Raw genomic sequence first — 25,333 nt, forward strand, 5'->3', positions numbered from 1 at the left:
TTTAATTTTCACATTCCTTTTATTCCCCCCTGATTGTTTTAAAACCAAAATATATGTGTTTCCTTAAAGAAAGGACTGAAATTTACTTTCCAGTTAGGTTAGTCATCCTTAGAGAAGAAATTTTGAGCCCAGGGAACTTGGGTAAAGGAGGCCAGAGTTTTACAAACCCCGGAATTGCTTTGGGCATATGCACAGGTCTGGAAACTAAGAGTGAGTCGAGCAGTTTCATTTATAAGCATACCAACTTCTGGAGGCAAAAATTTGGACTGCTTACTAGTACATTTTTTTTCTGGAAAACCCCCGAAGAGATTTTGAGCTACTGAATACTACATGAACCTCTTCGGTGAGGGTTACGTACTTTATTTTTTTAACAATATTAATACCTTTGCCGTCTTTCAAAAGCCATATACTTTTTTTCTTGGATTGGGTTTTCACTTTAATATTGGTAATAGAATAATATATAGAATAATATAGATAAGTGACAAATACATGTTCATGGTGTCATACCCATTCATTCATTCATCAACGTTGAGTGCAAGGTATGTGCTAGACACTGTTCTGGACACTAGGGATACACCGGTGAACAGATGCCCTGCATTTATGAAGCCTAACTTAACGGGGGAGATACGCAGAATGTGCGAAGAGGCCCGTAGGTGGTTGAAATTTGAGATAGGAGACCAATTGAGAACTCAGGGAGCCCACTTGAACTCAGTACAGACGCGAAGGAAGCAGAGGGAATGGTGGAGATTCCTGAGAAGGAGCACCGCCAGCAGAAGGAGCAGCAGACGTGCAGGCCAGGGCTCGGTGCGCGCGGGAGCTAAGGAGGCTGTGGGGCCGGGGCCAAGTTGGTGAGGGTCGGGACTGAGTGAGTGGAGGCAGTGGGGACCTCGGTCACGTGGGGCCTTGCAGGTGGTAGAGGTGACGTGATGGTAGCCAGTGCCAGGGCTCGCCCCAGCTTAATGTGGAATCCTGTTGTCCTCGGTGCTGTCAAAATTTTACTGGTTATCCGTTTTAAAAATGTTCTGATTTTTATCAAGTGTATATACAGTCGAATCAAATTTAGTTTATAGATCTAGCAGGGATTGCAGTGGAGTTTTGCTCTGAACACCTGATGGTATTGACGTGAATGAATTTGAGTCATGGTATTTGACTTAGTGGGTATATGCGAAGGCCTCAGGTTCAGTACTTCATTGAAATATTTATTTCTGTTCTTTTAACACAGTAAATTACAGATAATGTCACATTTTAGTGTAATCTGTGTTTAGCAAAGCTGTTTCCTGTTCTGGAATATAAGTATGGTTATAGCATACTAGATGCTGAGACCAAATTGGATTAATTAGAATGATTGGTTGTGAACAGGGACTTAATGAGTGTGGCATAGGATTTTATGTTTAATAGAATTGTCAAAATCAGATCAGCAGGCATGTTTTTATGGGCCGTCTGCCAAGGCTAGAAGTCACTTTGGTACCTGTACTCCCTTAAACATGTATTTGCATTCCATTCCTTGTCAACATGAGACAAAACAAAAATAAAATCAGAATTTTAGAGCTGGAATGAATCTTAAGTACTGTCTGGTTTTACAAATGCATTTTTTCCCAGAGCACTCTCATACACTTTTTTCTTCATAAGAGTTCTTTAACTCACACAGATAGTTAGTTGCTGATCGAATCAGAATTTAACTTGGATAAAACTTAAATTATTTACCCCAGTCTTGTACTGATCTTCTGACAGTTGTCCCAAATATCAGGCAACTAAAAATTCCAGCATTGGGAAGATATTCTGTGTAAGATAGTGGTTCTCAAGCTTGAGGGTGAGTGACCCTCACCTGGGAAGCTTGTTTTTTTAAAATGTAGGCTTTCTCTGTTTCCTTCCTGAGATTTTGAATCAGTAAGTTTGTGATAGGGCCCAGTAAATCTCTGTTTATCATGACCTGGTGACTTTGAAGTATGTGACCTGGGACCTTGCCCTTAAAAAAATGATTTTGCGGAGTAAAGGTGAGAGAATTAAAAAGTGAGGTTATTAGTACTAATCATCTCTGATGTCTTATTTCTGAAAAATTTTAGAAAAAAGTAAAAAGCTACTTGAGATCTTGTTCTTTGGAAGAATTTGTTTCCCTCTTACATAGATGTAAAGGCAGAGGAGAGATGCTTAAGGATTATTTTTGTTCCTCTGTCATCAGAACCTTAGGGTCATTATGATACAAGTCATTGAATCCATATAACCACAATGGTACACCACATGATGAAGGGAAATCTTTTTCAGTTAAAGTGAAACAAGTTGAGACTATTTGGACAAGATGCTAATTTATCATTGCTGAGATATTACTAAAACTGAGCAGAGAATATTAGAATAGTCAATATTCATGGAGTATATATGGAATATGATAGTACTGATTGATAATAAGGCACTATTTCTTTAGTGACTGGAATATTCTCAGATGTTGCCTGATTACACCTAGGTGCTAAGTGATTTAAAAATTATGGTGGTGCTGGTGGATTAAATAGAGTAGAATATGTTAGGGAGATCTTTCTGGAGTGGAGATCTTTTTCACTATGTAGTTGTATAGTTACCTTAGTAACTAATAGGCAGGAATATGGTTTTAATTGAAAAGAAACCACTTGCCTTTAAAAGCATAATGTCCTAGATGAATGGATAAAGAAGATGTGGCACATACATACAATGGAATATTACTCAGCCATAAAAAGAAACAAAATTGAGTTATTTGTAGTGAGGTGGATGGACCTGGAGTCTGTCATACAGAGTGAAGTAAGTCAGAAAAAGAAAAATACCATATGTTAACACATGTATATGGAATCTAAAAAAAAAAAAAGGTTCTGAAAAACCTAGGGGGCACGACAGGAATAAAGATGCAGACATAGAGAATGGCTTTGGGGACGTGGGGAGGGGGAAGGGTAAGCTGGGATGAAGTGGGAGAGTGGCGTGGACATATAAACACTACCAAATGTAAAATAGACAGCTAGTGTCCTGCAGCTAATGTCCTGCTAAGAGAAAATTTATGCTTGGTAAGGTTATTCCAGGTCTTTGACTATGTCAGTATAAGGTAAATTCATTATAGAAAGATGGATAATAGTCTAGGTTAATGGAATATAGATAGTTGAAAATTTTTAGTAATTAAATAATCACACCTTTGAAAGGCTGAAGAACAGGAAGCTAAAGAAATCATGTTTTGAAAAAAAATGTATTGCAAGTAAATTTGCAAAATCAATGCTAGTTTTAAGAAAAAGTGTAGAGAGATTATTTCTTCCAAACTATCTCATTGCTGTTAAAATTTTTGTAGCCATGTTACAGATGAGAAAAAGATTGATTCAATTACAGAAATTTGATATGAAGAGAATATTTGTAAAGGAACAGGCACAAAGAGAACAGGAATATGACATATCTGTAAAGTTATTAGTAAGCTCACTTGTTTAAAGGAACTTAAAATGGTTTTTAATAATTTGGTGTTTTAACCTAGTGATTTATTTATAGCTTTGTAGGTGTACTGTTTCCAGTCCCATTACTTATTTTTATCACACTATGGTGATAACATAGACCCTAATAAAGACTGACGCCTGTGTATTTGATTTAAAAAATATTAAGACATGGTAAAGGTTCAGTAAACCAAACACCTTAGCAGATATTTGCTAGGTTAGGTTATACACGCATAAATGTATATATAGATGTACTTACCTTTACACAGTAAGTACCCAAAAATTGTATGTAAATTGATTACTTTTGAGTGTAGGCAGTTTAAATAAAACCTGTGGTTGAGTCCCTTTATTGTTAAAGGTCAGTCAACGCTAACTTAGTTTTGTAAATTTGATTGTGACATACTGGGCTTTTCAAAGTGAAACCTGTATATGCATATAAAATATGAGCATGCATATATGTACCAAAGCCCTTAAAAGGAATTCAGCTTTCTTTTATAAACACCAAAACTCACTCTGCCTGTAAACTGCTTTTGCTAAAGTTTGCATCATTGACTCTCAAATTGGCACCTTTCTGTCTGCATACGCTACTAGGACTATTCTGTGCATGTAGATTTTTGTCAGCTCCCTCCTTCCCCCTCAATAAATCCATTAACTTAAAAAGAAATGTGACACTTCTATAGAATAAATGTTCATAAAGCAAATTAGCATATTCAGCTTGTACAGAAATAAAAATTATTCCACTCACACAAGGAATTTCTACTTTGTAAAAATGTAGCTTGTATTTTGGAGTGTAATAAAATCTGGTGTAAGAGCAACTGTTGAGTGGGTTAAGTGATTATTCTGAATATATTTACTTTTTTAGTGTCAACAGTTATTTGAGGTGATGGTGGGAAGGAGGTATGAGGATGAAGTTAAACAAGTTTTTAACATTGCAATGGAAGTTTGTTCCATGGGATATGTTAATGTAACACAGAACACTTAACTGAAGCCCAGCAATACCATTTCTTCATTTTCTCTCTGTGCTGACACAGCAGCATCTATCACATTCAAGGCTACTGGGTCAAGCTAGGACCTTAGGACCTTGAAAATGAACCTGTGATGTCCATGAGGATTGGTTTATATCACCACTGAGAATTAATTAAAGGACAAGTCAAGATTCAGCACAGCAAACTGGGCAGCATTTGCAGCTTTTGGACTGGCCTGGTTAGAGGTTATTTAAGGATTGGTACCAATTTGCAAAAAGTTTTGTGTTCAGCAGTGTCCTCTCTTCCGTGTAGTACATTCTTCCTTTGTACACTTGATTCTTCTCTTTCAAAGTAGACCTTTAGTTTTCTTCATTGAACACAATTTGAGTCTCTTTTGTCATTCCTATGCTTAATCCAACCTTGAGTTTCCCCTCTGCCCTTAAAGCATCCATTTCCTTTCATGTTAAGTTGACTTCCTTGGGTATTGAGTGACTTTTCATAACACAGCATAATTCCATTCTCTGTTAAGTAAATTAAGTAAACACACCTCCTGCATTTCATTTAATTGTGGTGCTTTGAAAAGGAAACACCTTTTCAAGAGGCAGCCTTCCTTCCCTATGACATGCTCTCCTCCTTGCTAAGTCTGGCACCTCTTCAGTTCTCACATGGAAAGCTACCAAGGGGATCCAGCTAAAATGGAAACTTAACCAGCCTCCTCCTTGCTGGAAACCTTTCATTGGTTTCCTATTCCTTATCCCCAAATAAATTGAATTAACATGCAATATGAGTAAGATACAGCTCCTGCCTACATTTCCATCTTTTTTTTTTTTTTTTTTTTTTTTTGGCCACACCTTGTGGCATGCGGGATCTTCCCAACCAGGAATCGAACCTATGCCCCCTGCAGTGGAAGCGAGGATTCTTAGCCACTGGACCACCAGGCAAGTCCTATGTTTCCATCTTGATATTGCCTACCTCAGCCTGAATGCTCTGTTTCCCTGCTTGTACCGTACAACCTCACCTCTACCTGACCTATTCCCTCTGCCTGGAATGCCCTTGCTTTCACCAGCCAGCTCACTCCTGCTCATCCTTGAGTGCCCATTGAAGGCATTCTTTCTCCAAGAAGCCCAGTGCTCCCATCGTCATCAAGGCCTTTGCTGTACCGAATCCCAATTATCTGTTCTCTCATTAGACCGCAGGCTCTTGTGGGGTGGGATCACTGACTCAATCTTTTTTTTCCTTTTATTTCCAGAACCAAGTACATACAGTTTGCTGGGTGGTGAGGTGGGAGATGGTGTGCAGAACCATTGGCACTTGTTTGCTTAGTTAGTAGAGTGACAACCATTTTGAAAACTCAACGTGTAAAATTTGTAACTGTAGGAAGTTGCTGCTGCCTGAGCAGTGTGATCATTACATATAATTCAGTGTGTATCTTTCCTTCATCCCTTTTTTCTCCAAAGACTAGCTTGCTGTACACTCCATTAAATGCAGGTATATGAGTGTTCATCTGATAACCAAGTTTAAAAAATTCTGTATGACTTTACACATGTAAATTGGCAACACTAGATATACAGTAGCATGGTGTATATAGACTATGGGACTGTCATGGTATCAAGACCTTTCATCTCTGAATCTTTGTGTTGTTTTGGAAAACTTTTATTTTCCTTAAGAAAGTTCTTAATCTCTTAAACTATGAGCATCAAAACTAAAATGTCAAAAACACGAAATACCTGCTTATCTTCCTGATCTAATATTTCAATTTTTAAAGACAGTCCTTGTTCCTGAGATTCTTTATGTCATTATAGATAAATAAGCCATTCCTCCTCAGCCGTGTCTGTCAAGCCGCACTGCCAGCCCTGTTACTAGGAGAGTAACTTATTGGTAATTGGTAATCAGCAGCCTGATTTGTACTGCATAGGTAGAATATGCTGCTTCGTGCCCAATGACCACTTACTGAAAGCAGACTGAAAGGGTGTGAAGACCTGGTTTTCAGAATGTCAATGGAAGTCCTTCCCCACAAGTCTGATTTACCTTCTCCTACATTTTCCTTCTTTATCCTAATGCTTGCTAATTCTCTTTTCTTGGGGGTGACTCTTAACAGGGCAGCCACCTGTTAATCACATGCCAGCACATAGTATAGATAAAGAATTTCCTATGAGCTGCCTTATAATGTTCACTCTCAGATGCCATTATGTCTTGTTTTCCCTTTTCTGTCTATGTTGTTATCTAGGAACTCGGGGGGCACATTTGCAAGACTGGGAAAGAACAATAAAGGTTAAGAACAACTGAGGAATTATGTACAAATAACAACAGAAGACAACTTAATTGTTTTAGTGACGATTTAAAAGGAACTCAAGTGTACAGTTGAGATCTTTGACAAATTGTAAATAATGTTTCATGATGATTTCAAAATAGCTTGGTAAGGAAGTCTTAAAAGCAGGCCTTACTGGCAAAGAAAAGCAAAAAATAGCAAGTAATAAAAGGATTATGATGATATTTTAGACTTAAACTACCCTTTCAGTACATTTGCAATTCTGGATAAAGTTCTGTAAAGCAGTTCAAAAATATTCTGTTAAGTGTCTGGAATAACATTGCTCAGTTGGAATATAAAATACTTCGTGGTCCCTTCAGCATCAAGATGCCTCAAACTTTGGTTGTTTCTGGAGTTAATTCTTTACAGCACCTGGTATATGAAGTGATTTCACACAATGCCCAAGATGCGGGCCACCCACCAGCTACATGGCATGACAACTCTACAGGCTGAACGGCAACCCTGGTAATTATAAGGCCATGGATAATAGCCCCCCAGTGGTTCACAGATCTTCTGGCAGTGGGTGTAGCTCCGCCTGCATTCTATACAGCAGATTCCTTCATGATCCAATCTAGGGTCGAATGTCATGCCTTCTCCTTCCTGCTGCTGTGAAATAAAAGAGAATTATTTGTGTTTCCTTCATAATGAGAAGTTTATAGCATCCACGTTATTTTAAAATAAGGTCCTGAATGTCTCACTGCTACCAGAAACCAGCATTATTTTCTGTAAGGAGTTTTCTATCTTTAAACCTTATAATTCAGAAATCCTTCAAACATCAGGGAACTTCCATCCTACCTAATCTGTCACTGGCAGGAAGGTTTCGTTTTTTTGTTTTTTGAACGTTTTGGTGAAGTTTCTCCATGCCTTAAATGAGCCATGGTTACCACTCACTAGTGACTCAATTTGTTTTAAATAGGAAAACAGGGAGCGTGATTCAAAAGTAGCATTTCGGCCACTGCTACGGCACCCTGGTGCCTTCTTGTAGTAATGGCTTCCAGGGCTCTGGGGAGCACATTTTGAAACTCACTGATCCAGGCTAACAACAGATTGCTCTTCCACTTGCACTGGCTGAGAACACTGCCAAGTCACGTAGCTTCTGCCTTCATGTCAACATAAGGTTCTGTAACACTCAGAAAAAGGCACCATACAGTGTAAAGATTCAAGACCTTAAACTTTATCTTCTAGTTTCTACGTGCCATCATCATAGTTACATAAATACAAACTCATATCGAAGTAAAAGTCACCTACAAAACCCTATTTTCACTGCTGGAGAGATCACAGAACTGGAAGAAACCTGCCCCTGCCAAGTTATGTACTATCTGGTTTTCCTTTTCATGGATTTCTAGGGGTAAAGAGTCTATATCCTCTTTAATGTGGCATTGAGTTACACTGGCAAAAAGCCCTTATCATTCATGTAAATTCTTTGTTCAATTTAAGGCTCTTTCCTGGAAGAATAACTTGGGGAGATGCAGCACAACATAGGTTAGGCTTGAGCTAAGTGAACTTAAGCAACCCTATTACCTTTCTGGTATACTTTTTTTTTTTTTTTTTTTTTTTGCGGTATGCGGGCCTCTCACCGTTGTGGCCTCTCCCGTTGTGGAGCGCAGGCTCTGGACGCGCAGGCCCAGTGGCCATGGCTCACGGGCCCAGCCGCTCCACGGCATGTGGGATCTTCCCGGACCGGGACACGAACCCGTGTCCCCTGCATCGGCAGGCGGACTCTCAACCACTGTGCCACCAGGGAAGCCCTCTGGTATACTTTTTAAAAAGTCTTTATTCAACTTTTTTTGCTGTGTGTGTGTGACGGGGTGCTCTCTATTATGAGAAATTTCCAACGTATTGGAAAGTGGAGAAAATTGTGTACCGAACATCAAGATTTGACAATTGCCAACCTTTTGTCATATTTGATTTTTTTTAAATATTTTAAATTCTGAAGTAAATTTAAAGAGACTTGAGGGCATTGTGACATTTCACCCATAAATACATTAGAATGTCTTTCCAAAATAAGATAGTATTTTCCTGCACCACACTGCCATTATCACACCTCACAAACTAACAATTCATTAACACCATCTGACACAGCCTATGTTCAGATTTTGTCATCAAAGTATTTGTCTTACTCTCTTAACACCATTTAAAAAAAATTCTTTAGACTCTCCCCTTTAGAATGTCCCCTTTAGACATTTTTTTCCCTCTTATCTCTTGAAATAGCTTCATCTGGGACAGCAAAATTTAAAACTGCCTCATTAATTAATTGTTGCTGACTCTTCCAGGGCAGGAGTAGTCAAAAGGCCTGTTGGTTGAGGCATTTCCTCACCTGAGGGTTCAACAAAAGTTTGTTAGGATTAAAAAGTTGGCAGAAATCTCAGGTTCTTGCCCTGAGATATTGCCTCAAAGGGATATGTGAAGGACGGAGATCACGGGGAAGGTGTTCCTGCTTAAAGCTCAACATGTAATAAAGGAAAAAACTGTTACCAGTGGAATTTTTTCAAGAATATGGATCACTCAAGCCTGAAAGCAGAGCAAAGTCACATCCTGCCCTTCTGTGGAGGGGCTGATGCCCTCATCCCTAGAACCAGGTGCAGCTAGGCCAGCTACCTAGAGAATAAACTATATTAAGTTTTCTGTCTGCCTATTCAGTTTTTGTTTTTTGTTTGTTTGTTTTTTTGTCTGTGTTGGGTCTTCGTTGTTGCGCACGGGCTTTCTTTAGTTGGGGTGGGCGGGGGCCCCTCTTCGTTGCGGTGCGCGGGCTTCTCATTGCAGTGGCTTCTCTTGTTGAGGAGCACGGGCTCTAGGCACACGGGCCTCAGTAGTTGCAACACGCGGGCTCAGTAGTTGTGACTTGAGAGCTCTAGAGTGCAGGCTCAGTAGTTGTGGCGCACGGGCTTAATTGCTGCTGCACAGCATGTGGGACCTTCCTGGACCAGGGATGGATTACCCATGTCCCCTGCATTGGCAGCGGGATTCTTAACCACTGCGCCACCAGGCAAGTCCCAGATTTTATTTCTTTATTATTCTTTGAGCTTTAGGGAATGAAGTACTGTGGTGTCTTGAATTTTCTGGTAAGCCTTGGGTTACTTAAAAAAAATACTTTTTTGCTCTAAATCTTTCTAAAATATATTAGTCTAAAATGGTAAACTAGAAAATATATTTGCAACACATGAAACAAGAGGAAAGAAAATGTACAAATGACTTCTCTGTGTATGAAAAGATACTCAATCCTACACATAATTAGAGACTGGCAAGATAAAGATAACCAGGAGATACAGTTTTACACCCAAGACTTTTTAAAAGTTTGATAATAAATTAGGCCTTTCATTACCATTTGAAGACGTGTAGCTGCTGTAATTCCCCGGAAGACAATTTAGTGTCCTCCATTAAAATGTAAAATTCTTTGACCCAGCAGACCCATGTGTCAGTGTTTGTGTTAAAGATATACTCCTGGGCTTCCCTGGTGGCGCAGTGGTTGAGAGTCCGCCTGCCGATGCAGGGGACGCGGGTTCGTGCCCCAGTCCGGGAGGATCCCACATGACGCGGAGTGGCTGGGCCCGTGAGCCATGGTCGCTGAGCCTGCGCGTCTGGAGCCTGTGCTCCGCAACGGGAGAGGCCACAGCGGTGACAGGCCCGCGTACTGCAAAAAAAAAAAAAAAAAGATATACTCCTACAGTGTACAAGAGTATAGACTAATAGCTAACATGGAGTAAGGTAGTGCTTACTATGCGCCAGCACTGTGCTAAGAGCTTCACCTGCATTACCTCATTTACTCCTTCCCATACCCTATGAAGCATGTACAACGTGTATCTTATTAACAGTATTTGAGGAGGGACTTCTCTGGTGGCACAGTGGTTAAGAATCCGCCTGCCAATGCAGGGGACATGGGTTCGAGCCCTGGTGTGGGAAGATCCCACATGCCACGGAGCAACTAAGCCGGTGTGCCACAACTACTGAGCCTGAGTGCCACAGCTACTGAAGCCTGCACACCTAGAGCCCATGCTCCACAACAAGAGAAGCCACTGCAGTGAGAAGGCCGTGCACCAGAACAAAGAGTAGCCGCTTCTCACCACAACTAGAGAAAGCCCCCGTGCAGCAATGAAGACCCAATGCAGAGAAATAAATAAATAGATAAATAAAATATAAAGAGTTAAAAAAAAACGGTATTCGAGGAAAATAATTTACATGTCCACCAAAGCTGAACTAGTTCAATTTCTGTACATATGTGGAATATAATGGTGCCATTGAGGTGGGGCTTCCCTGGTGGCGCAGTGGTTGAGAGTCCACCTGCCGATGCAGGGGACACGGGTTCGTGCCCCGGTCTGGGAAGATCCCAATGCTGCAGAGCTGCTGGGCCCGTGAGCCATGGCCGTTGAGCCTGTGCGTCCGGAGCCTGTGCTCCGCAAGGGGAGAGGCCACAGCAGTGAGAGGCCTGCGTACCACAAAAAAAAAAAAAAAAAAAAAAAAATGAATGAGGTGGATCCATTTAGGAGATACAAAAAAATTTCCAAAATACTGTATTGTAACTGAAAAGACAGCAAAGTGGAAGTTGTGTATGCTTCTTTGTGTTAAAAATGTGTGTGTGTGTGTGTACACTTATACAAAGGGACTGGGCAAATAGCCATTGTTAACAGGTTGCTCAGGGGAGGGTGTCTGTGGTAGAAGGGAAACTCACTTTTCATTGTATACATTTTTATACTGTTTAAAAAAAAATACATGCATGTATTATTTTTTCAATTAAAACACTAGCTACACATAAGTACTTATTTTTCTATTTTCACTCCCTGCAAAGTATAGTAATGGTAAAACTACATTTCATTGAAGATTTGAGAAGTTTTTAGCATGTTGGTGTCATCCTTACAAACACCAGTTCTCGAGGTTTCTGTCTAAAGTGTTTGGTCCCCATATGTGAGTCTGTCTCCCGAATGGATTGAGTGCCCTCAAGGGCAGAAGTTACTCCTGTCTGTGTGCACAGGGCCTGGAAAAGAGCAGGTTCTCAAAGAATGTCTGTTGAATGGATGAATAAAGTAGATATAAAGGGGGAAAGAGAACACTTTCATCCTGTGTGTTGCCTGCAGGGCACACTCTTGGAAATATTTTTAAATAATCAAATTCCTGATATGATTTTGTCTTTATAAATTTGCCTATGACTCATAAAAGGAGAGCACAGAAAACAACTTTGAACAAGGAGTACAACCGATCAGGATTTTACACTACAGAAGCAATGCTGAAGAGTTGTTACCCTCATTTATAAACCCTGCAACAAAGAAATTAAGATGTATTTTTTAAAATAATTGGGTAAAAGTCTCAGTTGAACACTAGATGCTTATTTGAAATCGCAAGCAGAAATATCACCGCTTCAGTGCTGGGTTTAGTGCAGTCATCTGAACCTGTCATACAAACACCAGTACACACGTGGTAAGGGTTGTCTGGATTGAAGGGCTCTGAATCTTCTTGAACACTGGGTCTGGTTTCGTTATTTGGTCTTCCAGGCCCTGGGTTGCCCCGTGGACCACTGTGTAATCTTCTTGTGGTCATCGTTGTAACAATTTTTCTTACCAATTCTCTTCTTTCTCTCTGGATTTCTGCCAAAAAAAAAAAAAAAACTTGCTGTAAGTTAATTCCTTTATTTGAATAATTAAGGAAATTCTGTGTTTATCAGGGTGAAAAACATAAGAAAAGGATATTAAAACACATACGACCAGATCCTATTTAAATTTGTATTAATGATTTTCATAAGAATAAAGCATGTTTCACAGTCTTGGGTTAGTAGTTAAACATCAGATAATCAGAATTTGGTTTATAATACTAACTGAGGCTGGTGTTGTAAGATAACTGACAAAATCCATTCTCAGTTCCCTTTTTCTTTGCCTGCCTCAACTTAGGGGCTGAGAAAGTAAAATAGCACTTATTTCCCTAGCCTCCCTTGCAATTAGGAATGGCCAGATGACACATAAGCAGAATATGCTAGTGCAGTTTCTGGGAAAGCTTTTTGCTTTCTTGGTAAAAGGGGACAGATACAGCTTCCTCCATCTCGTCCGTCTTCCTTGAATGTAGATGTGACATCTGGGTTATGTGACCAGAAGTGATAGGCACAAGGATGACAAGCCAGCATGCCTCAGATAGCAGATGGTAAGCTAGAAAGAGAGTTGACGCTAGTGCCAGAAACCTACCTCCAGACTTCTGGCTGTATGAAAGAAGTCAACCCGTATTTGTTGAAACCACTGTTGGTCTGCTATTCTGTTACTTGCAGCCCTTTACATTCCTCATGAATTTACTATATATGCATAAAGCTTTACAGTTTTCAGGGGATTTACTATTATCTTGGTTGATTCTTTTAAAAATCATTTGGGATAGAATAAGCAGATACTTTTATACAAAAGGGCAACAAGGCTTGGAAAGACCAAGTGACTTGGCCGAGACCACAGAAGGGGTGGCAGAGAAGAGGGTCGAACATGAACTTCTCTGGCTTCCAGCCCACTGCCCTTATTCTCCACAATGCCTCAGGGGTTCTGCAGCAGGACTGATGGCTGCCGAGTAACAAGAATGGAGAGAGGACCACACAGGGTGGCTTTGGCATCTGAGTCTCGGTTTCTTCTTCAGGAAAATGGGGATAATAATAGTATCTAATTCAGAGGATAGTAATAGAGTTCATGAGAATTTGTTTCTAAGGGTTTTAGCATAGTGTTTGGCATATAATAAGCCCTCAGACGTTAGGTGATGGTGATGATATGATGCTATGTTATCTGTGAGGGCATGCATGTGCGTCCAGCCGTGGATAGCTTCCCCGGATAGCTTCTTGGTTTCTGTGGCAGGGCTGGAGAGGTATCAGGGAAACCTGGATTCTAACCTCAACTTCACTCTTTTTTTTTTTTTTTTTGGCAACTCCACTTGTTTTAACTAACAATGACCTCAGGAGAGTAATTCAATCTCAGAACCTTAGTTTATCCATCTATAAAATGGGAATATTACTAGTTAGCTGGACAGTTGTTGGCAAAGATTAAGTGAGGACAAGATGTAAAGCTCTAGCAGAGTACAGTGCCTGGTACACAGCCTGAGCTCAGCAGACCTCAGCTCCCACCCCCCTCCCCGTTTTCCTCTGACCTTGTACAGCGTCTTTCCCAGGGTCTCTGATGATACAGCTACATGACACTGATGACCTGCCAGCAAAAAGATCCAAGGGCAGGGGTTGCTGGACCCTGGAGCTGGGAGGCTTTTATTAGAATTAGGTGGCGGAGAGCCAGGCACCCTCAGGGAGGGTTTCATTTTGTTGACTTTATTGTAAAATATGACTGCATTGATGAGACTGGAAAAAAATTCCCTCACTTTTAATTTCTATGATATTCCATCCTATGACTACACCAACACTTAGTTAATCCTTTTCAAATCTGGGGGCATTTAGGTGGCTTCTACTTTCTGGTGTTGTATGTAATGTGTGTAATTCTTGGATGGATGGTGTGATGACTGAATACTTAAGATGTGTAATTAATACTTAATGATACATAACTGAATACTTAAGATGTGCTCATGGGATTTCCCTGGCAGTCCAAGTAGTTAAGACTCTGTGCTCCCAATGCAGGGGGCACAGGTTTGATCCCTGGTTGGGGAACTAAGATCCTGCATGCTGCACCGTGCAGCAAAAAAAAAAAAAAAAAAAAGGTTTGGTCATGCTGTTAGTTGTGAGGGACCAAGTCACATCTTGGATGTAGGAAACAAGCTCCTTCCCAGAGGGTGACGGTTCTCATTTTATCGGTCATCCCAGCACTGCCAAGAGCACTGTCTTCCCAACCCCACCCCCAGACCTCTTGCCCTGCTCTTTTTCCATAGCACCTTGGATCACACCATACGATTTTCTTATTTTAGTTTAGTGTTTATGTACGGTCTCCCTTTAGCTACAATGTAAAACTCCTGGGGGGCATGGATTCTTGTCTCTTCTGTTCATCAGTGCATTCCAGGTGCCTAGAACAAGTAAATGGCGTTTATTGACAAGTAAACGTGTCAATAAATGTTTGTTGAATGAATGAATGAATACATGAATGAACTCTCTGGGTAAGAAGCATGTCCTCAAACAGAAAGTGATCAGAGAGAGGTCTACATGTAGCAGAGTCAGAGACTTTTGTCCTTGACTGAAAAAGGTGACAAGGTGTCGGAGAAGGAGTTCCTGGGTGGTGGAAGGCAAGAAGGCCCGTTCCACGCGGAGGCAAGTGGGGAACTGAGAGCCAGAACTTGTAAATGGCCAGAGAGTTGAGTTGCGACCACCCGCTGGGGCAAGACCTACGATGGCAAAAGCGATGGTCCATTTGGCAGCCCCTCGGGTTGTGGCCGACACCGCTCAGAGGATTCCTTCTCACTGAGCCTGCGTGTAGCCTTGGAATTCTCAACCCACTCTTCCAGTCAGCCACTGCCAGCAGCTTATAAATTGCATCCTATTTGCTTTGCCTGGGCTAAAAAGTAACCGTCTTATCCAAGCTTTGGAACTGAATAAGACTTGTGAACTGTAGGAATAAGTTAGCCATGGCAAAATCAGAAGGCTGGAGTGTGTGTGTGTGTGTGTGTGTGTGTGTGTGTGTGTGTGTGTGTGTGTTTTAAATTTTTGGCCGCACCGTGCGTGGCATGTGGGATCTCAGTTCCCCGACCAGGGATCGAACCCACGCTCCCTGCATTGGAAGCTCAGAGTCTTAAGCACTGGACGGCCAGGGAAGTGTCTGTTTTTTCCGATTGTGGTGAAATATATATAAAACTTACCATCCTAACCATTTTTAAGTGTCCAGTTAAGTGGCATTAAGTACAGGCACATGGCTCTGCAAACATCATCACCATCTATCTCCCGAACATTTTTCTTCTTGCAAAACTGAAACTTGCACCCGTTAAATAGTAACTGCTCATTCCCTTCTCCTAAGTCTGGTGGTTTTAGTTCCTGTGTTTTCTTTATTTCCACGCTGCTCTCTCTTTGAGTTCAACATAATCTTTCTGAGAACGTAGCCTATCTAGGCTGCACTAGGAGAGGGGCCTTTTCCCCCAGCTTGAGCCAGAGCTACAAAGCAGGACTTTGGGAGGCCAGTGGGGTGACTGGGATGGAAATCAAGAGAGCAGCCCTGGAGACACAAAATCCGGGAGAAGAGCCTGGCCTGCAGAGCTCATCAGCTGGCCTTCTCCACCCGGAAACAGCCCAGAGGGTGCTCCAACCTAGCTCTGAACCCCAGGGGCCCTTCATTTATTTTCCCTGGACTTGGAAGTGGACCCTCGAGCCTTGAACTTAAGGAATCTCAGCCTATGCCCACAGCTGCTTTTGGCTGCCCCATAATTCAAGGTTTGACCATAATAAGGATTCGGAGGTATAACAGCTTCTTAGACCCCTGATTCTCTGCTCCAGGAATAAAAACATGTAAAATTGCGAAGTGCAAACAACAGAGATTAGGGGCAGAGCGGAAGCAGTGGGAGTGTCATAAATAAAACCCGCAGGTAAGGCAGAGGTGTTCTGGGCCCACCTGCTTCCTGTTACCCCACTGCTCCGGCCCTGCTCTGTGACATTCATGGCTGTCCTTTCCCTTCCCTTTGAGCTCTCATGCCAATTACTGTGATACTGCGATGCGCACCCGGATTCATCTTCCTTGTCACATGCTTGGGTCTGTGCAGGGGCTCACAGGAACCTCACCAGGGCAGGGAGAACTCCAAGCAGCGTCAAAAGAATTTAAAATGTTACCTTTTGGATAGGTTGGTTTAAGCCAGAAAATAGGAAGGTCGCCACAGAGTTCTAAGATTTTAGAACTCAAGAAGCTGTTGTCCTTCACGGGCTGGTCTACAGCCACCCAGATGAGAGAATTTTCTTCATATTTAACAGGCATGATCTTGCCTTCCTGTAAGTAAGTGAAAATGAAATGCACTGAACAAAGAGGGCAGTGGAGCATGCTGCATATTAAGATTCATGTGTTGGTAAAAGATTATTTCGCCCTATAAAAACTTAATGAGTTTGGGATTAGCAGATGCAAACTAGTATATATAGGATGGATAAACAACAGGGCCCTACTGTATAGCACAGGGAACTATATTCAATATACTGTGATAAACCACAATGGAAAAGAATATGAAAAAGAATATGTATCTGTACAACAAAGTCACTTTGCTGTAAGCAGAAGTTAACAAAACGTAAATCAACTATACTTCAATAAAATTTAAAAGAAAACTTAATGAGAATTCTCTGTGTATATGTGTGCACATCCACATTCGCACACACATACACACACACACACACTCTGGAGTTCTAATCTCTTCTCTCTGTAGCTTTTTTCACAATATTCCACACCCCTCATGCCATCCTGCCTTTGGATAACTAGAATGTGTGAATATGAGCGTCCTGAGTGGAAGTGAAAATTACTTGATGTCAACTTTGAGATTTAGGTTAATCTGATGGTTTTGATCAAAGATGTTTTAGAGGAAAAGCAACTGAATGGACTCTGGAATCTGATAAAGGATAGAGGAGCCCTTCGTGTGAAGTGAAAGTCCTTTGGGGGCTGGTTCTGCCACTTCCAAACCACAATGGAAAAAGCCAGCAATTGGTTCTTTAATGTCTTCAGTTCAAAGTAGTATTTAACATAAACAATTTCTACATTTCCCAGCTATAACAAAACATATTTCAGATGTTTTTTTGCATCAAGCACACCACTGAGATTTCAAAGCTAAATGCTGAGCTTTCTTCTACAGCGAGATGCTGAGAATGGTTTGATAACCTAGGAGACAAATTTATTTTGCCAGGTTGCTCCTTTCATGTATTTATTAGTTTACAATAGGTTGTAGGTTGGGGAAATTAAAATGTTTTCTTATTTTTTAGCTAAAAGCAGCACTTCATTTATGCTTTCTCCCTGAGGCTTCTGGCTGCCTTAAAACAAGTTAAAGTTATTGGAGGTAGCTAACACTCAGGTAATCCAGTTATTTACCTTAAATTAAATGGCTCCATCCAGGAAATGAATGTTCTTTGGGTATAGGAGCTTTTAAAAGTTATACAAAACTGGGCTTCCCTGGTGGTGCAGTGGTTAAGAATCCGCCTGCCAATGCAGGTGACATGGGTTCGAGCCCTGGTCCGTGAAGATCCCACATGCTGCGGAGCAGCTAAGCCCGTGCACCACAACTACTGAGCACATGAGCCACAACTACTGAAGCCTGCGTACCTAGAACCCACGCTCCGCAACAAGAGAAGCCACTGCAATGAGAAGCCCATGCACCATAACAAAGAGTAGCCCCTGCTCGCCGCAACTAGAGAAAGCCTGTGCGCAGCAACGAAGACCCAACCAGCCAAAAAAAAAAAAAAAAAAAAAAAAATCAGAATAAAAAACCACCTTGTTTTTAAAAAAATCAGAAAATGTACTGCAAACTTATGATAAGATCTTTGTCAGCTATGGTTGAGAAGTTGGTTCTTTATATCCACTCATGGGGGAAATGTCAAGAGTTATTAGTTCACTAAAGGCTTCATAACAGAAACTGAGTGATAGGACCATTAAAATAAAGGTAATGCAATAAGGGATGTTCAAGGTCAGAACACAGGCGGTCTCCGTCTCATTTTTAGACTCTGTGCTAGTGGGTGCACACTTGTGTTCTGAAGGGCGCAGCCCATGGGGAACAAACCAGATCATGATCAGAGAAGAATCACGAGAGGGATGAAGGGCAGGAACCCATCTCACAGGATGAATGGTGGGGAAACTGGGAGTAGAGGAGATACTGAGGACATGAGAGCCAACTTGAAAAACTCGCGGGTTGGGCTTCCCTGGTGGCGCAGTGGTTGAGAGTCCGCCTGCCGATGCAGGGGACGGGTTCGTGCCCCGGTCCGCGAAGATCCCATGTGCCGCAGAGCGGCTGGGCCTGTGAGCCATGGCCACTGAGCCTGCGCATCCGGAGCCTGTGTTCCGCACCGGGAGAGGCCACAACAGTGAGAGGACCGCGTACTGCAAAAAAAAAAAAAAACTCACGGGTTGGTTTTAGCTCTTGTTTTGAGACACCTGGGGCTGCTCCTAGGAGAGCAAACAATTGGGCAGTTTCCAGGCACTTTTGCTTATTCTTATTTTTCCTCAGCTGCCCAGGGAGCTGATGCCTGATATATCTCCCTCTCGGGGATACTGGAAAGATCAAAGGTGATCATAATAAAATTAAGAATTAAAGCAGCAGCCGTCTATTCATTATCTATCGAGTTCAGGGCCATGGGGACAGGGTGCACACTGTAGTTTGTAGGTGACAAATCTGAGGCTCAAAGAGTTGAAGCCACATCCATAGCAAGTGTCAGAGCTGGGATTTGAACCCACTTTTTCCAAAGTCCATTTTTTTTCCGCCCTACCCTGCCACAACTCAAATGGCAGATGAGAACAAATGCGGCTACTTCGTAAGCCCTAAAGCACCAAATAAGTGTAAGGTATTATTGTTAAATGTATCTTTAGAACTCTGTGTGCAATTCTTAACATAAATTTTTATAAAACCAAGCTCAAAGGCAAGCTATTAGTAATAAATGGATGAACTATGTTTAAAGCACCTCACAAGCCTGACACATAGGAAAGGAATTCAGTATATGTTGAGTAGCCTCCTTGGGCTGAACTTGAACCAGTGAGAAGAAATTGCAGAGGGAGTCACTCAGCTCAACCTAGGGCAAAACAATTAGAACTACCTCTCATGAAGTTGCCTGACACACAGGGAAGGAGCGCCCTGTTGCTGCTTTCCAGCAGAGGCTGAGGGATCAGCTGTGGTGAATTTTCAGGAGGAAATCTTCCTGCTGAGTGGTGCTGAGGCTGGAGTGAGGCTTGAGGCTCCTGAGGCCCCTTTAATGAAAAGATCCTAACACGTGAGGTCCTTTATTATTATTTTTTAAAATTATTTATTTATTTATTTTTGCCTGCGTTGGGTCTTTGTTGCTGCGCATGGGCTTTCTCTAGTTGTGGCAAGCGGGGGCTACTCTTTATTGCAGTGTGCGGGCTTCTCATTGCAGTGGCTTCTCTTGTTGCAGAGCGTGGGCTCTTGGCGTGCGGGCCTCAGCAGTTGTGGCACATGGGCTCAGTAGTTGTGGCTCGCAGGCTCCAGAGCGCAGGCTCAGCTGCTGTGGCTCACGGATTTAGTTGCTCCGTGGCATGTGGGATCCTCCCTGATCCGGGTTCGAACCCGTGTCCCCTGCATTGGCAGTCGGATTCCCAGCCACTGAGCCACCAGGGAAGCCCATGAAGTCCTTTAAGTTGTCATTAAAAAAAATTTTTTTTTTGGTTACGCTGGGTCTTAGTCGCAGCAGGTGGGCTGCTTAGTTGTGGCATGCAAACTCTTAGTTGTGGCATGCATGATCTAGTTCCCTGACCAGGGATCAAACCTGCATCCCCTGCATTGGAAGGCAGATTCTAAACCACCGCACCACCAGGGAAGTCCCCTTTAGGTTGTTGTAATCACTGATCAGATAGTTCCCTAACATCAGGCAAATAAGGGCCATGTCATGACCAATCCCCTTTATGTACTTTAAAATCTGGTTTTTCAAAACCTCCAATTATACTACATCATGTAAGAATGATCACTTGGAACCAATGAGTAGGACCAAAATAATTAAGTTCCTTTGGCAGAGAAGAAAGAGAGCTTATGTTCTGGTCATGAACCTCTCCAGGAACTAGAGACAGAAAGGGCTGTACCTTCAATGTCTCCCCAAAGCCCTTGCTGTGTGGTGCAGGCTGGTACCCACCAGTTCAGAGGAGATGCTCTGCTTGGTCACGGTGCCCACCTCAGGAACTCGAGCCTTCACCTGTGCTTTGATGTAGCACTTCTCCCCTCCAGCAAAACGGATTCCTGTGATGCCCTAGGAAACAAAAGTTTATCCATCCATCTATCCATCCGTTCATTTATTCAGTGTATTGAGTGTCTACTGCGAGCTAGGCACCGCTCCAGGTCCTGGGTACAGGGATGAACAAAACGGATGGAGTCTCTGCCCGCATGGAGCTTACCTTTTAGTGTTATTTACCAAAAATAAACAGATTAAAGTCAGGTGGCGTTAAGTGCTATGGAGAAAAACAAAGCAGAGTGCAGAGATAGGAGTGACAGGGGATGGTGCTTTAGACCGTGTGATGGGGAGGCCCCTGCCAGGGGCTGCCGTCAAGCTGAGACACAGCTGTTAATTGCTCCATCCAACCCCCAAGCTCAGATGAAATGCATCTTTCCTCTGCAGCTTTCTCTGACCGTCCCAGGCTAAGTGGGCTTCCCTCTCTCTGACTCCCTGAAAGCTCCCCCATCTCCATCCCTCATTTGGCACTTAGTTCTCAGGGCCCTTGCTCCTTGTGTATGTCACCTCCCTACTCAGCTCTAAGCTTGAGATAGATCTGAATGTTTTCTTTGTTTCTGTTTGTTTGGTGCTCCCACAAAGGTTCTCAAAAGACGTTGGTCCAATTAATTAATTCCATCAGTTCGGATTTTTCCTACGTTGCTGAGCCCAGAGTAAATAGTAGCTTTCTATAACACTGGGAACTGAATTTTGCTCCTAGACCTTATCCAAGGACTTGGACGTTTTGTTTTTGTCCTCTGTGAGATATAAACAGTGTCTCCTCCTCTGCCTAGGGAACAGCCTCAAGGGAAACCTCAGCCGCAAGGCTCCAGTCTTGGCTGACAGCTGGGCACTGACTCCGCCCGCGGAGCGCATCAGGCATAACAGTATGTTCTGACCCAAGAGTGTTTACTTTCACTCTGCTGGTTAATTTCATGACTAGTGAGTGGCCAAAAGTGGTATTAAAGACCTACAAATTTTATGCCATAATAATGTAGATACCAACACAAATCTGAACATCTCAACTGATCAATCTTCTGTTGAACTGAGACAAATGTCAGGAAGATACAGAACTTGTTCTAACGTCAACACCAAGGAGCGGGAAGAAGAAAAGCCTTTATAAACCTAGGGGCCTGGCTCAGGAGTCAGCCCTCTTAAATGGAGAACGAAGTCAAATGTCATTCATGCCTGAGGATATTCACGGACGGTTACACCATATGGAATCTCAGAGCCAGGAGCCCTGCAAAACGGGGTGGGTGACAGACTGGAGAAGAGAAGGAAAGGCTCCTTCTTCCTGAAGCTTCTCGTTATCTGCCTTGCGGCCTGATTGGCCACATACACATGTAACACATTTCACTTATTCCTCCCAGTGTCACCTCTCACCCAGAGAGAGGTGGCGGCATGACCCCCTCGACCCCCCTTTACAGAGGACGGACTCCAGGCTTACTGCAGAGGGTCTTGACTCTGAACCAAAATCACCTGGAGAGATTTTAAAAACACAGAGGCCTGGGCCTCTCCTCAGAGATTCCCATTTAATTGGCCTGGGGCCGTGCCCAGACACTGGCATGCTTAAAAGCTCCCCATGTGTTTATAATGTACAGCTGGAGCTGAGGACCACCCGTTTAGGGAGAAAGAAACTTGTTCAGGGTAACAAAGTTTTAAAATAACTGAAACAGCCTGCTATGCACTGAATGTCTGTGTCCCCCCACATTCCTATGTTGAAGCCTAACCCCCCATGTGATGGTACCCAGAAGTGGGCCTTTGGGAAGTGATGAGGTCATGAGGGTGGAGCCCTCATGAATGGGATTAGTGCCCTTTTCCCAGAGAGCTCCTTCCCCCTTCTGCCATGTGAGGACACAGTGAGAAGACAGCTGTCTGTGAGCCAGAAAGAAAGACCCTCACTAGACATGCAACCTGCTGGCACCTTAAGCTTGGACTTTCCAGCCTCCAGAACTATGAGAAACAAATTTCTGTTGTTTAAGAGTCACTCAGTCTATGGCAATTTGTTACAGCAGCCTCAAGGGACTAAGCCACAGCCTCTGGACCCAAGTTTCTTCTGTACTAGTGGTTCACAAACTTTCCCTTGTATTCCAGTCACCTGGAGGACTTGTTAAATAAAATACTATGTTGGTCCCCTCCCTGAGAGTTTCTGATTCAGGAGGTCTGGAGTGGGGGCTAAACTGTGTATTTCTAACAAGCACTCAGGTGCTGCTGCTGCTGGTGGCCTAACGAACACACTTGGTGAACCACTGCTCTCCACCGTGCTATCTCTGGAGAGTCTGCTGTTCTTATTCTACTTGTAAACCTAGGGCGTATGGTTTGAAAAACAGAAGGCAGGGGAGGGGGATTACTGCCCCTCTATGTGATATGTTCTTTTAACTCCAAACTCTCATAGCCTCTGAATCTGAGATGCCAGGGAGGAAACACCATAGAGCTATTACCATATCCCCAGGGAGAGAACTGACACTCTGGAAGGATTCACAGCCCTGAATGTGAGTGTAGTATGTATTGAGTTAGTTCTGACAGTCTACAGGTTGCACAGAAAACCGAAACCCCATAGGGATGGGCCCTGTGGGAAGGAGTTCACACTTATTAACCACCCTGTCTAGCTACAAATCCATATCAAGCAGCCAGACATGTTAAGAGATTAAACAGAGGGAAGGGAAAGTCAAGAAAATATCCTGTTTTTACAAACAAACAAGACCTTAGAAGCTGGTGATAATGAAGAAGTTTGCTAAAAAGGTAATGAGTGAGGATCCCAATGATCTAACATCCTTTTATCGAGTCGGCTAATCTCATGTTAGCTGCACAATTTTTTTCTTTCTAGGGGATCTCGTTTATTTCTGTGGCTTAAACCAGAAGTTTCCAAGGAGGGCAAGGGGTCTTTTCCCCAGGGGGCCATTTAGAAACTTTTTTTTTTTTTTTTTTTTTTTTTTTTGTGGTACGCGGGCCTCTCACTGTTGTGGCCTCTCCCGTTGTGGAGCACAGGCTCCGGACACGCAGGCCCAGCGGCCATGGCTCACGGGCCCAGCCGCTCCGCGGCATGTGGGATCTTCCCGGACCGGGGCACGAACCCATGTCCCCTGCATTGGCAGGCGGACTCAACCACTGCGCCACCAGGGAAGCCCCCAGGGAGTTTTTTATTATCACAAAAACTGGGGGCTCTCTGGGCTTTTGTTGGGTGGGGCCCAGGGGTGTCGGATCCCAAGCAGCTCGTGGGGGCCCTGAAGAACGAACCACCCAGAGCCCTGGGTGAAAAACCTGATTGTAAACATCTGTGCCTAGAACATAACACCGTTTTACATATAAAACAGTGATGTTTGGTATTGTCTTAATGCACAACAAATTTCCTAGGACTGCAATTATTGTGCAAATGGAGAGAAGATGTTACTTTCATTTACTGTTTGAGAAAATTACCTGGTATTTAATTTGTCAACACACACTTAGGTCAATCTGCCTTTTAGGTTGTGGCACAGACAGTGACCCAAGTATATGACTTTTATGATGTTTTCTAGTACATCAAGCTCAAGTCCAAATTTTATTATAAATTACTTTCAATTTATTTTTTCTTTATGTTATAGCTGGGGGCCATACTGATTCTTGAAATCAATAACTTACTTACCTACCAGGTAGGTTGTGCTATCCTTCCCCCCCCCCACTTTTTTCCCTTTTCCCAGCTTTTTAAATTAAAAATTTCACATATACACAGTCAAAAGCATTGTATAGTGAAAATCTGTATATATCAATATATTCTATCTTAATTTCTAACCAGGATTTTTGTTATATAAATGGGTCATTAGGTCTGAGAGGGTTGGCTTAAACCAACATCACTCATGCTATTGAGGGTATAACTTTCTAGAAAGTAACTCATACATTATCAACAAACTTAGCTTCTGTGTTCCACAGCGTATTGACAAAGACTCTCCTAACCTAACTCTAGTCAGGCTCCTCTGGGTCCTCTGTTTACTAGGTCCCAACCTTGGGCTCTGTCTTGGCCCGTTTATTCCAGTTTTAGCAAGAATCCTGCTGAGTCAGCCTTGGTCTGATCAACCTGGATATCTGATCTCCTTGACCTGCCTGCAGCAAAAATCCTGTTAGGTCAGTTTAGCAAAGAACCTCTTAGTAATTTTCCATCCACCAACACCTCCACCCTGCTCCTTGGCTATAAATCCCCACTTTTCCTTATTGTATTCGGGGCTGAGCCCACTCTGTCTCTCCTACTACAAAACCCCACTCTAGTAGCCTGCCTTGAATGAAGTCCGCCTCACCTTCTTTAACAAGTGTCCTGAACAACTTTTTCTCTAACAGTGTAGAGCCTGGAGCCCTTTGTTCAGTGCTAATTCCCTCTCAGGGGGCTCTTTTTTCCATTGGCTCTACTACAGTCTTGGTGGGGTTAGCGGGGAAGGCTGTTCACTTACAATTCAGAAACTTTCCTACTCTGGCCCCACCTGCAACTCCATTTTCTCATCTTGGCCACCTCCCGGGCTACTTAGAACTTGGGAGCAGACCTGAGCACGGGTATTGCATAGTCTTCCCTGGGCCTGGAAAGCCCTGCCCCAGCTTCTCTGCCGGTCAAAATTCTTCTTCCATTCTTCCAGACCTGATTCAACTGTTGCTGATAATGAGCAGGACCCTGTGGGGCTCCTGGGCACAAAAGCCTTTCTGTGTCCCCTATTTCTTTGGTTACAGGAATAGGCATCATTCAGCCTCCAGGATCTTCCCTGAGTTCCAATGGGCAGGTTCAAACAGTTGCTAATTAAGGAAGGGAAGGGATGCAGAGACCAGGGAGGAAAAGTCAAGAAACAATAGTGCAGCCTTGGGGCAGGGTCCTGGTTCCCCATCAAGGGATACAAACAAGAATATCTTTGAGCTG

At 42.8% G+C, this 25,333-nt stretch overlaps 1 protein-coding gene across 7 annotated transcripts in view; it reads right to left on the reverse strand.

Moving 5' to 3' along the window:
* Positions 1–6,156: 6,156 nt before the first annotated feature.
* The window catches only part of CNMD (chondromodulin), a gene marked incomplete at its 5' end in the record, with an annotated part of 28,255 nt that continues 9,078 nt past the window's right edge, over positions 6,157–25,333 (reverse strand). For 2 of the 7 annotated variants that reach the window (XM_081214679.1, XM_081214676.1), the window contains 4 exons: positions 6,157–7,310; positions 12,111–12,280; positions 16,399–16,552; positions 20,389–20,502. In XM_081214679.1, the coding sequence (XP_081070805.1) occupies positions 7,095–7,310; positions 12,111–12,280; positions 16,399–16,552; positions 20,389–20,502 (654 nt within the window). In that variant the 3' untranslated portion in view covers positions 6,157–7,094. Of the gene's footprint in view, positions 7,311–12,110; positions 12,302–16,398; positions 16,553–20,388; positions 20,503–25,333 lie in introns of all 7 variants that reach the window. The other 5 variants (XM_081214678.1, XM_081214675.1, XM_081214677.1 and 2 more) reach the window with 3 other exon arrangements.

Source organism: Mesoplodon bidens (genome assembly GCF_964165515.1).
Source record: "Mesoplodon bidens genome assembly, chromosome: 17".
Lineage (NCBI taxonomy): Eukaryota > Metazoa > Chordata > Mammalia > Artiodactyla > Ziphiidae > Mesoplodon > Mesoplodon bidens.